Raw genomic sequence first — 15,028 nt, forward strand, 5'->3', positions numbered from 1 at the left:
GAGCCGTCGCCCCCTCCCGGAGACAGAGATATAGAATTACTACGCTGCCCCTATGTCAATCGCGCCACAGGTAGAGGGCACATATCGAAATTCTGCCCATTGAAGGTGCGTGTTTGTGTGTGAGAGTGTTTTCTTGGTGGTGGCATACAGCTAAAAGTTCATAGGGTGTCAATTGTTCTGACAGCGTTGCTTATTATTAACTATAGGCTAATTCTAGATGAACTCGTCATTGTTAAAAGGTGAAAAATGCAGGTTCAGAAAGTCCTCCATTCCAATCGCCTGGATCTTCTCACAGTGCTCCATTACATTACATTACATTACAGGCATTTAGCAGACGCTCTTATCCAGAGCGACTTACACAACTTTTTTTTTTTTTTTACATAGCACTTTACATTGTATCCATTTATACAGCTGGATATATACTGAAGCAATGCAGGTTAAGTACCTTGCTCAAGGGTACAACGGCAGTGTCCTTACCCGGGAATCGAACCTGCGACCTTTCGGTTACAAGCGCAGTTCCTTACCCACTGTGCCACACTCCGTCCTCCAGCAGCCAGGAGGTAGAACTGATTAGTGAAATCAGCTGACTGGGTTTATGGGTGGAAGAAACACATGGCAGGACTTTCACTTTCTGACCCCTGCGCTTTCCACGTCTGGTATTGCACGAAATCGCATCCAAATCATTTAACGAAAGCACAAGGCAGACAGGCACATATTTGGTTGAAATACCGCTTCCGACCACTAGATGGTGGAATAACTCCCTTTAAAAAATATAATCAACAATGAATGTCACTGTCCAATTAACATCAATGTTCCACAATCCGGGTACTGCATAAATTTTAAACGTATGAAGTATACTTCATGAGCTGATAGCATATTTGATGTGCCTCCACATGTATGATTACACTCGACATTACCCCCAAAAGACTCAAATTCACATTTACTTTTAAGGTTACTGACAACTGATTCATGAACAAATTACAATGCAGCCTTGTATCTAAACGCAAATACTTATGACACAGTTACACGTTAGCAAGGGGCGCGTAAATCGATCCTGTCTTCGTCACAATGACACTGGCGGCCACATTCATCACACAGGATTTTACTAACATGTTCATATGCAAGCATAGCCGCGTTTCCACCGCAGGAACTATACCCCGGAACTAGGAACCTTTTGAGGAACTCAGTGCGTTTCCACCGCAGGAACTAGGGTCTAAATTTAGTTCTGGGGGCTTTGTTTTACCCCCCAAAACGTTCCTGCTCGGGGGGTAGTACTTTCCGAAAGTACAGGAACCTTTTGGGTGGAGCTTGCTGCGCTGAACATTTCTGATTGGTCGAGTACTCGTAGCGTTTGTGTTGTATTTATTTTCCGCCATTACCCGCCATGTTTGAAAATATGCAGCGCAAACCAATTAATTTTCATAATAACTTCAAATCAAACTTGTATGTTATGCGGCGCAGTAGCCTACTTTTGGTTATAACCTGTCAACGTCTTGGAATTATAACGTGTGCTCTTCTGTTCTTTTCTTGCTTTAGTATTCGTTTTATAAAATGCTAAGCATTCGTGCTGGGACAGCATATTACGTAGGCTACCAAAACATTCAAACGGATTAATTCGGTTGCTGAATATTTTCTTCCGGATTTTCTTTGTTAGCCCGTTGTAATTGACTCAAAACGTTTGATACAGTTATGTGAGGTATGCGGTAGTTCTGCACGATTAACATTGGTGATACAGTACAAGCAAACTGGAAATCACCTTCCGCACTTTTTATCCGGGTAAAATAACAGGTTAATTCTAGTAATCTTCCCTTTAGCTTTTTCAGACTGCCGTAATTTTACTCAATTTTACTGCCATTTTTCAATTCCACGAAAAGACCAGGAAGACTATGGACTCATTTATGGTGCATGGTTCGCATCTGGAGGGCACACGTCGCTGCTCGGCTAGCAGTAACTTCGAAGGAAAGCAAACGGTGGCTGTACCACTACTAATTTACATTTTCACGCAAGTCCGAGTTTTCGTTCTATTCTTGTCATTTTGCGATTAGCCTATATGGAATTGACGACGAGAAAGTAATAAAACAGCTAATTGTTTACAACGTGTGCATGTTTTCTGCTGTTAATGAATGTGTTTGAGAGGATATATGAAAATCAATAAATACAAAAGTAACCATATATAGTCATTGTTGGTAACCCGTTGTATATAAGTGGAATAAACCCCTCCGGGCTGTCCCGGTTATTAGAAAATAATGTAGGCTACTTCGGTGGTAGTATGGGGTTACAGAAGAACTCATATGACAGATGGACCGACGACAACGTCAGTGGGCTAATTTACCTAATCTTCGCGGTACTTTAGACCCCGGTGGAAACGCAGACAACCATTGGCTGAAGGAACCTTTTAGTTCCTGGTAAAGTAGTTCCTGGGACTGAAAGTTCCGGGTAATTTCGGTGGAAACGCGGCTCATGACTGTCTTAAATATGTTTACACCTGGCAATTTCAGAGGACTGAAAATCAGACACTTCACGTTTAGCATGTAAAATGACAGTACAAATGCTCTATATTTAAAATACTCGCAGAGAAAAATCGGACAATCTATTTTTAAACCTACAGATGATTTCGAAGACGGGATAAATACAATACAATCCAATTTCAGAGATTGATGAACGCGACAGAAGAGCCATATAAAAAAGCCTCAGGTGTTTGACTGCAGCACGAGTCATATTCTCAGGAATATTCTCAGGCGTTAAACGGCCCCTTCAGCAAGCAGCAGTGGATGTGGGATCTGGCTGGTTTTATTACTCTTTTATTACTTCCAACTTTTGTTACATTCAACACATTTCGCGTCAAAGTTACAACTTTTGTGTTACAAACATACAATTTATGTGTCGCAAGGGGAGAGACCTTTTAACACAGACTGTGTTAAAAGTAACACAAAATGTGTCGTCCTAGGGTTGAGACATAGAGATGTGTTTAAAAATGACATGTTACGTGTTGTTTTTAACACATCTGTTTTGAGAGTGTACGCTGCTGGAGTCTGTTTTTGTTTTGTGTGAATCATAAGAGTGTCACTATACAGCCTAGGGTCTGTGCTTCATATTCCATATCATTATAATATTAAAAGCATTGGGCTAAACGACAGAGACTGGAGTTATTTTCAGGCCAATCTTTTGCTGCTGAAATCTGGTGAAATAAGTAACGGTGAAAAGACATTCCTATCAGACATTCAGCACAGTGGAGTCAGCAGGGCCTCATTTATAAAACGGACTTGCGATCAATTTTGATCTTAAGTATGACTTACGCAGAAAACCACGTATAAGTAGTTACTTATAAAACCTTACTTTGACGTGGAAATGATCTTATCTTTTCCTACTGGTTATGTAGGGGTATTGCAGTTTGGGACGGTTTGTTGAAATGAACCAATACTGCAAGTACATCTCATGAGCGATAAAATGCAGATAAGCACTTCCTAAACAGGCAGGCTGCAAGCCGTCAACCTTTGGGTCCTCACAATCCTACACCGGACGGTTAAAGTGTTGTGGAGTGGAAGGTTTGCTTGCAGAGTTAATAAATGGTAAGCCTGTTTCTTGTTTTTTTTTTTTGCTGATTCAAGTTGAGTGATACGATGTATGTTATAGAACGTTTGTCGCATCGTAGGTTTGCGCCGGTCCCGTGTGTTAGGACTGTGCAGGTTGTGCAGCCACGGTTGGAGACGGCGTGGCCATCGTTGGTTACCCATACCGCATACAGCCATTGAGAGCCATCCGGTAACGTAGACTGTTTTATTCATGTTTTTATATTGGTAGCTTTTGTGTTTTTAATTTAATATATAAAACAAGACTAGATAAATTTACAAGATTTTTTCAGTACAAATTACTATATTAATTTCTACCTACTAGAAAAATATTAAAGATATGACCTATGTAGAATCTGCAAAGAGGAGGTTGAATCATCGATGCATTTGTTTTGTTACTGTCCTGTCATAGCATCCTTTTGGATGGAGATACAGAACTGGCTATCATATATTCAGGACATGCATAATTTGGACCTTTACAATATAATCTTGGGCGATTTGGATGACGAATATCCTATAATAAAAAACATAATTATGTTACTCGCCAAAAGAGTTAATTCAAGCATCAAACATAGAGGATTTGAGATTGCACAGATAAACAAATCCTTTAAACAGATCTTTTCAACATATCTTTTGAACATCTCTTTTTGATTGACTCTTATGAACTAATCTTTTTAACAAATCTTTTTACCAAATCATTTAAACTAAACTTTTGAATGACTCTTTTTGAACAAATCTTTTGAATTAATTTTTTAATGAATCTTTTGTACAAATCATTTAAATGAATCCTTACCGCCCTACCCCGCCCACTTCCCAACCCCCCCCCAGCTCCATGGTGACCCCGCCCACTGCCCCCACCCCCTGATCTGCCAGCCTACAACCCCCCCGCTGCACAGAAAGGCCCGGGACACACATCATCTTCCTCCTCCTCCTCCTCACCTGGTCCTGGGTCACATTACCCAGCTGCATACTGCCCCTCCCAAATCCCTGCGTCTCCCACTGTAAGCCCCATCTGCCCCCCTGACATCCGTACCCAGAGCCCCAAGGCAGCATGGGACACCCCTGACCAGCACCATGTGGGTCTCATCGCCATGGGGACACTCTGGATGGACAGCTAGCGCTGCCCCTCCACCTGCTGGATGGTGGCAAACATGCCACCATCCAGCGCCCTGCATCCACCTGGCTCCTCAAAAGTAGGATTCATTCAAGCCCCACTGAGTCTCCCCCTGGGCATTTCCAGTTCTATCATCACCACAGCCAGACCTGCACTCAGCTGCTAATAACCCACACCCACACCCACACCACGCTGGACTCGCATGAATGAAAACCATTTTAATAATAATAATAATACATTTATTTTATATAGCACTTTTCATGAACTCAAAGACGCTTTAATTTAATTTTGAAGTGATTTATTGTATGTACACAAACACACGCCCACACACTGTACTGTACATGCAAGTATGCAGCAACACAACCAGGTGCGTGATGCCGCATGCACCCCACATGCCTGTGACACGCGTTATAGATATCACCAGCAGCTACGACACCAGGAAAACTGCATTACGCAGGTATCTGACAATCAGAGAGCGCTGTGATTCCCACGCAGTCAGGCTGGGTGGGAGGAGTGCTTCTTTCTCATTGTCCTGCTGTTGTTGGGGGCGAAGCATTCATGCCTGGGGGGGAAGGGGGGGTGCGACCTCTACTGAACCAGGCCCAGGGTCCACATCTTGGCACAGAACCGGACAGCAGACGGGGCCAGCCAAATCTGAAACAAGAATAATGAGAGAGACAGAGAGAGAGAGAGAGTGAGGGAGGGAGAGAGAGAGACAGAGAGAGAGAAAGAGAGAGAAAAAGAGAGAGAGAAAGAAAGAGAGAGTAATTATTGACATGGACCCCTCCTCCATCAGTGCATTCACTGTTCAATGCAGTTACTATCATCAGACCGCTGCCAAATTCATGTGGTTGTGAAAAGATCTCAAACACAAACAGAGACCCGTGAGCTAAATTAAAAGTGACACACAAACGGGCTGAAAACAGTGCACTTCTGCAATCAGTCCTTCTGAAATAAACGACTTTATCGAAAATAATTATCAGTATCAGTATTGTGCAAAATGTTAAAAAAAGGAAAGAAGAAAAAAAGCAACATTATAATGAAGCTTTGAAAGAAATGGAGGCCTCCATTGGCAGTGTAATAAACTCCTCAAATGCACCAAACAGCAGAAGTATCTGAGAGGTGAATGAACTTGTGTAGCCTTACCCGGAGCTACTGGAACGGAAATAATTTATCTCGCTTATCTGACTCCAAAATAATGTTTCACCCGCTCCTCTGCACTAACAGATATTTATAAAAGTTCTGCAAGTGATCAGCCACTAAGTGTGATATACAGATCACTATCTATCATGGCAGACACAGACGTGCCTCTGGCACGCGTAGCCTGCATAGTTACAATCCATACAGAGCCACACTACTGGCAGATCGCTCGCAATCTCCTTCTATGCCAGACAAGATATTCCAGACAAGAGTCTCCCGTTAATAAGCCTGTCCTCTTAAAAAGACAGATTCAAACTTTCACCTGGTCCCTTTAGTTATATTTAACATATACATTAAACATTTATGTTTATATTTATATATATCATTTTGAAGTCACGTATTAATGAAAAACATTACTCTTGAAAAAGCTATTACACTTATTTGCACCAATTTCCCTTTAAATGTTTTTTAAAGAAGTGACATTTCAAAATTATGGTGCATTGTTTTACACTTGATGATGCGAAATGTGAAAAAATTGAGAAGGGTTTCAGGGTGTACAACTTTTTGCAAACAGGCACCCCATAAGGTACAACCCTCTGAGGGAAGATCTTGTGACTGTTTTATTATCTCTGATACCAACTGACTGGAGGAACAAGCAACACAGGGAAAAAGGGATTATAGGGTTTTACCTAAGGGTGCTCTCAGCCATACATAGAAGAATACTTTTGACTCGGATAATTGGAGATCATCATGCATACATATTATAAATAATGAAATCACAAAAAATATTCATTTTATATCTGAGACAGGCCCAAAATAAAAAAATCTGAGTGGACACGTGCACAACATCTCCGACCTCAGACACCATCTCAGCTGCACTCAGGGGAGGGGAGAGTGGGTGCAGCTGTATCAGAGACCCACACAGAGAGCACCACCCTCCCCAAGCATCTATATATATATGTACAGGCATTTAGCAGACGCTCTTATCCAGAGCGACTTACACAACTTTTACATAGCATTTTACATTGTATCCATTCATACAGCTGGATGCATACTGAAGCAATGCAGGTTAAGCACCTTGCTGAAGGGTACAATGGCAGTGTCCTACCCGGGAATCGAACCTATGACCTTTCGGTTTCAAGCCCAGTTCCTTACCCACTGTGCTACACTGCATCTCTTCTGAGGTGGACAGATAGAGAGAGAGGGATGGACAGTGTGGCAGGGCTCGGTTTGTGGGAGAGGTTCGGGGCAGTCTGAGGACCGCGCCTACTGGTTAAAGTAGGCACACGCACCTGGAGTGCGTCAGTAATTAATCCAGGTATTTAAAGTGTGCTCTCTTCCCAGTAGGGGTCTGTGACCGAGGAAGACGCAAGCCGAGAGAGAGAGAGAGAGAGAGAGGAACGTACCAGCACGGAAAAGGCTGGAAAGTATTTTGTCATTTCGTTATTTTGTCGTTGTTATCTCAGTTTGTTGTGTTGCTTTATTATTTTACCCCGATCCCGTGAGGGTGATAGGCGAAGCTGTTTTGTTTGCTTTGTAGGGACCGGATTCCCTCTCTCTCTGAATTGCTTAACTAAAGACCGGAATATTTCCGGATTCTCGCATCTCCCGGTGTCTCCAACTCTTCAGTGCAGAAAAAGGGTGTCGCGGTGTGCGACAGACAGATAAAGAGAGAGAGATGGACAGACAGATAGAGAGGGAGATGGACAGATAGAGAGGGACGGACGTGTAGACGTCTGATATGAGTCAGAGGTGTCGATCTTCTCACCTGGACGTGGGGGGACAGGAAGCCGTCGCCGATGGAGACGGCGGAGCCCGCATTCCGCGGGGCGCTGGCGCGACAGGTATGAGGGCTATGCGCCGCGCGCGGGCGCGGCTAACGCCCGCTTCCGCTCGCACCCCGCCCAATAGCAACCCGTCAGTCTGTCACAACCAGCGCCTGACGCACACCGGCGCACGCTTCCCCACACGGGGTCACGGAGGGTGGGGTTGCGTGTGATTGGGTTCAGCTGGCAGAGGTGCCCCAAATATTGCACCGGCAGCACAGCGCCCACTCGACTATCAGCCTACAGGTAAAGGAACAGCGATTGGCACAGGGCGGAACCTTCCGGCACGGAATGGCATGACATCACTATTGTAGCAGCACAGCGGGGCTGTGAGTATGCAGGAATCTACAGGAAGCTCTTCACAGACATGACTGACAGCTGCCTGCTGTGTGGGAGGGACACTGGGGGGCGTGGCAATGGGGCAGAGTTGCTCGGCGTACTGTGGAGCACACTGCCATCTACAGGCAACCGGCACACATTACAGGGTCTGACTATGCTCAGCTCATTATGTACACATGCAATCACTGAAGCGAAGCACACGCAAACACGCACACACACACACACGCACATTGATTGGATGTTGTGTTTGGCCATTCGCTTGTTCTCAACCTCCTCTCTCGTTTAGCCCTCTGTTCGCTGGACAGCGCTCCGGTCAGTTGGTGTGTTCCCAGCTGGACTACAGATCCTTCCATTACAGTACATTACAGGCATTTAGCAGACGCTCTTATCCAGAGCGACTTACACAACTTTTACATACCATTGAGCATTGCATCCATTTATACAGCTGGATATATACTGAAGCAATTTCGGTTAAGTACCTTGCTCAAGGGTACAACGGCAGTGTCCTACCCGGGAATCGAACCTGCGACCTTTCGGTTACAAGTCTAGTTCCTTACCCACTGTGCTACACTCCGTCTACTGGCTATTGGCTGACTGTCGGCATTTAAAGCCGCCCCGCGCCCAGTACCCTTCGAAGACCAGCCAGCATTCAGTTAGATTTGGACAGGCAGATAGGGACCGGAGTTACTGGTTGCTTTGCAGTACGCTTCCCTTTTCCCATTTCCCTTATCCTTCACCCTGTTACGATTTGATCCTAGACCAGGTCGTAACAGTGTGCATGCCCATGTGTGTGTGTGTGTGCGTGTGTGTGTGTGAGTGTGTGTGTGTGTATTAGTGTGTGTGTTTGTATGAGCGTGTGTGTGTATGAGTGTGTGTGCGTGTGTGTGTATATGAGAGTGTGTGTGTGTGTGTGTGGGTGTGTGTATGAGTGTGTGTGTGTGTGTGTATGTGTGTGTGTGTGTGTGTGTGTGTGTGTGTGTGAGACAGAGCAGTCCCTGCTGGCCCATTAAAGCGGCGCTCTGTCAGCACTCTCATTGGATAAAACAAACCGGCGTCTCTCCCCACATTAATCAGCCTGAGACTCAGAGCCCTGTGTGTGTGTTTACACACTCTGAGACTCAGAGCCCTGTGTGTGTGTTTACACACTCTGAGACTCAGCACTTCTGCTATTTACACAGGCCCAGGACTACCTACACCGCTCATACCCTCAACCCTAACCCTAATCCTAAACTGCACACCTTCCTGCTCATACCCTCAACCCTAACCCTAAACTGCACACCGTCCTGCTCATACCCTCAACCCTCAACCCTAACACTAACCCTAAACTGCACACCGTCCTGCAAATGTCCTAATACTTACACCCCAAATCGTAACTCAAACCCTAACATCCTCAACCCTGGTCTCTGGCAGGGTTTGGGGTAGGGGGGAGGGTGTTACCTGGTTTGTGGCAGGGTTGGGGAGGGTGTTACCTGGTCTGTGGCAGGGTTGGGGGGGGTGTTACCTGGTCTGTGGCAGGGTTGGGGGGTGTTACCTGGTCTGTGGCAGGGTTGGGGAGGGTGTTACCTGGTCTGTGGCAGGGTTGGGGGGTGTTACCTGGTCTGTGGCAGGGTTGGGGAGGGTGTTACCTGGTCTGTGGCAGGGTTTGGGGTAGGGGTGAGGGTGTTACCTGGTCTGTGGCAGGGTTGGGGGGGGGTGTTACCTGGTCTGTGGCAGGGTTGGGGGGGGGGGTGTTACCTGGTCTGTGGCAGGGTTGGGGGGGGTGTTACCTGGTCTGTGGCAGGGTTGGACGGGGGGTGTTACCTGGTCTCTGGCAGGCTCGCGGGGGTAGTGTATCTCCACAGCCAGGGCGACGGGGGGGCCGGAGGCGGGGCAGGCTTTGCACCGCAGCAGCCGGCTGACCGAGCCCTGCTCCGGGTTCCACACGGCGTTGTACAGGGTTGACCCCGACGCCACACCTGCGTGGGGGGGAGGGGGGGGGGGTCAGGGCCACCAGCAGCAGAGCACAGTACTGAACCCAACAGCAAGCCCTCTCTGCATGCCTCATGGGAAATCACTCAACAGTGTTCCACTTCCTGAGCCTCTTTTAAGCTTTTAAGGTGTGAGGTCACATAGAATGTTCTTAACTGAACATTCTAATGCTGATGTCACAATCACTACTGGTGACTGAAAGCGATGGAGTTCCCCTTTTTTCAGTTTGAAACTGGGATACTTTTCTGCTGGTTCCTTCGGAAACTCGCACACTGTACACCCTGCTGTGTGCTACACCTATACACGTGTACAGCTCATACCTGCACACACATGCTGAATGAACACAAGACTTTTATTACATTCACACAGTGGAGGACTGAAATGCTAGGATTTAAAAAAAAAAAAAAAAAGGAGCATAATGATGACATAAAGCCACAGGGGATGTTGTGGGTTGTTATCCGTTAAAAACAAACAGCCCTGTTTCCTCAGCACATTGGCCGTCGCTCAGTCCTCAGGCAGACCCTCCGTCTGTCCGTCGGTCTGTCTGACCCTCACCTGACTCCCTGTGGGCCTGCGTGGAGCAGCGCAAGGCCTGCAGCGCTGCAGCGCCCTCCACCACCAGCAGGGCGGCGCTCTCACGGGGGAGGGCCTGGGGCAGAGACGTGCAGGAGCAGGGGTGCGCGCCCGCGCTGGTCCCGGGACACCCGCCCCTCAGCCGGGAGGCCAGCTCTCCCTCACACACAGCGCTGTGCACCGCACCTGAAAAACACCGTCAGGTACGCCACCCTGACTACACCCAGCCTCCACCCTGACTACACCCAGCCTCCACCCTGACTACACCCAGCCTCCACCCTAACTACACCCTGACTACACCCAGCCTCCACCCTGACTACACCCAGCCTCCACCCTAACTACACCGACTACACCCAGCCTCCACCCTAACTACACCCTGACTACACCCAGCCTCCACCCTCACTACACCCAGCCTCCACCTCGGCACTGATTGCCCAGATTTAAAGGCATACTACGCAGAATTCTTACCTTACCGTAAAATAACCTTAATTCTTACCCTAAAATAACCATGCTAAAGCATATCTATAAAGCAGTCAATCTCTGTCTTTGTGCACTTCCACTGAATTTGTGCACCTTCACCTGTACTTGTTACTCGAAAACGTGTTTGGGATGCTTCTGGGTGTGGTGCTCTTTTCTCCCTGGGGAGGGGTGGGTGTGGCTACAGAGCCTGTAGTTTGGGATTAGATCTAGTGGAGTGTTTGCTGCTAGCTAGCTAGCCGCTGCAATTGCTCAGATACAACCCTAGCTATCCAGCTAGCGTTGCCAAATGTCCAGTTTTTGACTGCAATGTTTGTGGTCCCAAATAATTGATGAGAGAAATTTACTGGTAGTTTTCTAATGAATTTGCATGTCTGTGGCTCGTCAGGGAGCCTACTCAGGGTGAGTGGGCAGGTGTGAAGATGGAGGAAGAGACTTATTTGATTGTAAACAGGGAACCAAAGCAAGGCAAAAAAAAAAATCCTGCATAGTATGCCTTTAACTCACCTGGTGTCCCAGGTGTAAATCGGTCCTGATTACAGGGGAAGAATGAAAAGCAGTAGGTTTGAGTAACCCTGCTGTAGAGTCTGACCTTCAGCCTGGGGCAGCAGCTCCCAGCCACACTCTGCACAATACAGCCCTGCCTGACAAGGCCCCGCCCATCGAGGCTCCGCCCACAAAGGCCCCGCCCACGGAGGCTCCGCCTCCCGGTGTCTCGTGTCTCCGCCTCTCTGCATAATGAAGAGACAGGATTACAGTCCCTCTCTGGGGACTCCCTGTTTGTAAATCTGTTTGCTCTTGGCGGAGCAGCACCCTAAAAATAGCAAGAACCTCAAGGCAACCCCTTATCACCCCAAACCCCTACCTGTCCCCTCTTAGGGGCTCTACCTTTCCTCCTCCTCCTCCCTCGGTTGGACCGCTGAACTCTGACCCCTAAGCCATGGGAAACAAAGACAATTCCCAACAAGTTTTAAAAAAAAGTAAAAATAAAAATACTGTAGTAACTCTGCCTGACCATAATTTAGCATTACACAATGTTACAGAATGTTCTAACTACAGAATACTCTAGATTTGAAAGCATGCCAGCCTCTAACACACTTTTCTGAAATGCACTGCCTCTTTATAGTAGTATAATAGTTCTGTAACTGAGCTGAGATCAGTAGGTTTCCTGGGCACAAGCTCTTACCTTGTCCCTGTGAGCCCTCCTGACTGTCACACTTGGCCTGCCCTACAGGCTCAATACTGCCCCCTGCCAGCCTGTCCAGGTACTGCAGGTCAGCGCTGCTCCCTTCCGCTGGGCTGACCCCAGGGGCACGCACTGCGCTGGCACCACGCCCCACCACGTGCTCCCCACCCCCGCCGCCTCCGCGGGAGGAACGTTCTGGAACAGATCCCCTCTGTGCTCCCCTCACCAGGACCTCCGATTTCTCACCCGACCCCCTCCGACCCCTGAGCCGGGACAGGACGGAGGCCCGCTCCCCCGGCCCCACCCTGCCCTCTTCGAGGGCGTGGCCGGCTCCAAGCTCCGCCCTTTCCTCTCCCTCCACGCGGCTCGGGACGACTCCGTCCGGGTCTCCGCCTCTCTGGGTGACCTTGGCGCCATGCCTCCTCCTCCCAGCATGCATCACTGTTGCCCCGCTCGCTTGCACAGTGCTGCCTGCAGAACGGAGCACATGGCAGTACTTTTTCCTGGGTCAAACACTTAACCCTCTGAAGGTGTGAGGTCACAAATATGTGATTAGAATGTTGTAAACGGAACATTCTAATGCTGATGTCACAATCACCACTGGTAATTGAAAGCAACTTCACTTAGAATGTTGGAAAAAAAATTATAATAAAAACAACTCTGGTAAATGGACTGCATTTATATAGCGCTTTTACCCAAAGCGCTTTACAATTGATGCCTCTCATTCGCCAGAGCAGTTAGGGGTCTTGCTCAAGGACACTTTGACATGCCCAGGGCGGGGTTTGAACCTGCAACCCTCCGACTGCCAGACAATCGGTCTTACCTACTGAGCTATGTCGCCCCTAACTCTTCAAAGGGTTAAATCATTCAGGGTGGAGGCAGAAAGGAGGCTTTCAATTTGGTACAATGAAGATACAGCAACACATGCTGGACTGCAATGACAGTCACACCGTGGAGAGCCAGAAGGTTTGCTGGTGTCAGTTTAACCTCTGAGGCAGAAAAAAAGCGAAAGTATTTTCAAATCTGACGTTTGTCAGATGACAAAAACATGATATTCTCAAAAATATTAATTAAAAAAAAAATAATATATATTTTTTTATTGAATGTCCAACATAGTTCGATGTTTCAACACAGTAGAGTATATGGTTCTTGAGATCGTATGCCAGGTCATTGGAGGTTAAACCTGTACAGCCCTAAACAGCCGGACAAGGTGGGTAATGATCCGGCTTGAACAAAGTCCTGAGTTGCTGCAGACACCAGCCCACCCAGGACCAGTGAACACCACAGCTGTACAGGACAGCTCAGCGTCATTATGAAACACAACAATAAACTTTCAGGGGGGAATCAACGAAGGGACCGCAATGTTTCAGGGCCCATCAAACAGCTGCAAGTACCTGAAATCACAGCAGTCTGCTGTCAGAGTCCTGCATTGAAATCAAGTTACCGACATAAACTCTGAGCCAAAATGGCTGTTTTTTATACACAGATGCGGCTCAATACAGGGCACGCCTGATTCACACAAAGATGAACGAATATTAGCACAATAAAGCCGGGCACCCACCGCACGCGTATCGGCCGCGAGCGCACTACGCGCGTATTACGCGCGTAACTGAAGCGTAGTTGAAGTACTGTTATTACAACGGCAGCGGGCGACGTCGTCTCCACCAGATGCGAACGCGTCGCGTACCGGCTGCGAAGCTCGCGCGACACAAGCGAACTGAAGCGTAGTTTTTCGCTTCTGTTCTATTTTTTCGGCTTGTCGCGCGTCACGTTGGCCTGTTTATACACAGAAATATGCTCTAAAATGCTAGGTATACATGCTCTGATTTATATTTCATTCTTATATTACTGGGGGTGTGTCCCTAGTTACCTCCCAGATATTTTTTAAGCAGCTAAAGTCTTTTCGTTTTGTAAAAATAAATAAATAACTGGAACCTGGGGGAAAGGCAAACTTAGTTTCGCTGTCTTATTTTGCGGAGGGGGTGGGGTAAATTTGAAAATACACCACAGAAAGACGTAGGCTATTGAGTGACGTAGAAGGGAATGCACCGAGCAGCGGTTTGTTAGCTCGAGTATTGGAAGATAGTTTTTAACCAACCATTGCTCAGCCTATTTGACTTCTCCGATGTCTTCGTTCGCCGTGCTTTCAAAAAGGGCTTGTTAATAAAAATCAGATAATCCACAGAGCTTTAAAAAAATCAGATTATTTAGTGGTCTTGCCGATGAAAATGCACCTATTTTATAAATGAAGTTGTAAGCAAGCCTTTATTGCACTTGTACTTCAAAGCTTCCGGTGTTCATGGCGTTGTGGTGTTCATATCCCTTCAAGATTAAAACTGTTACTGACTTTTTCATGATTAGCTGATTTTACTAAATCTGATCCTATAAATGTTTTGACGTGAATGGCAAGACAACACGGGAATTCCCAATGGTTGTTTACGGATTATTTATTATTATTATGATCATTACATATTCTTCATGAAATTGGCACGCTTGTTAACCAAGCAAATAAATTAATACAGTTTGAGATTGATTGTTATGCAGGCTACGTTGCGATTTAAGTTTATGGTACTTCTTGAAAGCGTTTACTTTCTCACGTAGGCTATTTACGAGTTAACGAAATATTACCAAATTAACAAACTGAAAAAGGTCTCTCACCAAAGTATTCACTTAACCCATAATCAACAGTCGTGAACAAACGTGAAATACACGATGTAAAAGCCCACTGCAGACTGCGAGAGCTACTAGGAATATATAGCTTTTACGCAAGCCTTTGCGCGACACAAACGGAACCAGTGGAGACACCCTACGCGTCGCGCCGTGCTGCTTCGCCCTG

The 15,028-nt window shown here is 46.8% G+C and overlaps 1 protein-coding gene and 1 long non-coding RNA gene across 2 annotated transcripts; one reads left to right on the forward strand and one right to left on the reverse strand.

Moving 5' to 3' along the window:
- Positions 1-3,365: 3,365 nt before the first annotated feature.
- Positions 3,366-4,696, forward strand: LOC135236885 (uncharacterized). Its single transcript, XR_010324696.1, has 3 exons — positions 3,366-3,569; positions 3,653-3,762; positions 4,398-4,696. It is a non-coding gene; the product is annotated as an uncharacterized LOC135236885 (long non-coding RNA).
- Positions 4,697-4,965: 269 nt separating this feature from the next.
- Positions 4,966-12,631, reverse strand: LOC135236744 (uncharacterized). The gene is made up of 6 exons (XM_064303258.1): positions 12,193-12,631; positions 11,872-11,939; positions 11,599-11,737; positions 10,512-10,715; positions 9,789-9,943; positions 4,966-5,337 (listed from the first exon to the last, which is right to left on the reverse strand). The coding sequence occupies exons 1-6, from the start codon at positions 12,629-12,631 to the stop codon at positions 5,272-5,274; spliced, it is 1,071 nt and encodes a 356-aa protein (XP_064159328.1). The 3' UTR covers positions 4,966-5,271.
- Between the last annotated feature and the right edge of the window lie 2,397 nt (positions 12,632-15,028).

This window comes from Anguilla rostrata, chromosome 12 (genome assembly GCF_018555375.3).
Source record: "Anguilla rostrata isolate EN2019 chromosome 12, ASM1855537v3, whole genome shotgun sequence".
Taxonomy (NCBI): Eukaryota; Metazoa; Chordata; class Actinopteri; order Anguilliformes; family Anguillidae; genus Anguilla; species Anguilla rostrata.

Bases quoted from the DNA above. Each gene is read 5' to 3' on its own strand.
- LOC135236744 (XM_064303258.1), bottom strand. From the start codon at position 12,631: ATGCATGCTGGGAGGAGGAGGCATGGCGCCAAGGTCACCCAGAGAGGC. The intron at 11,940-12,192 runs GTAAGAGCTTGT...CCCATGGCTTAG, and splicing joins GGAGGGCTCACAGGGACAAG to GGGTCAGAGTTCAGCGGTCC. The intron at 5,338-9,788 runs GTAACACCCCCC...TTCTTGTTTCAG, and splicing joins GCGAGCCTGCCAGAGACCAG to ATTTGGCTGGCCCCGTCTGC.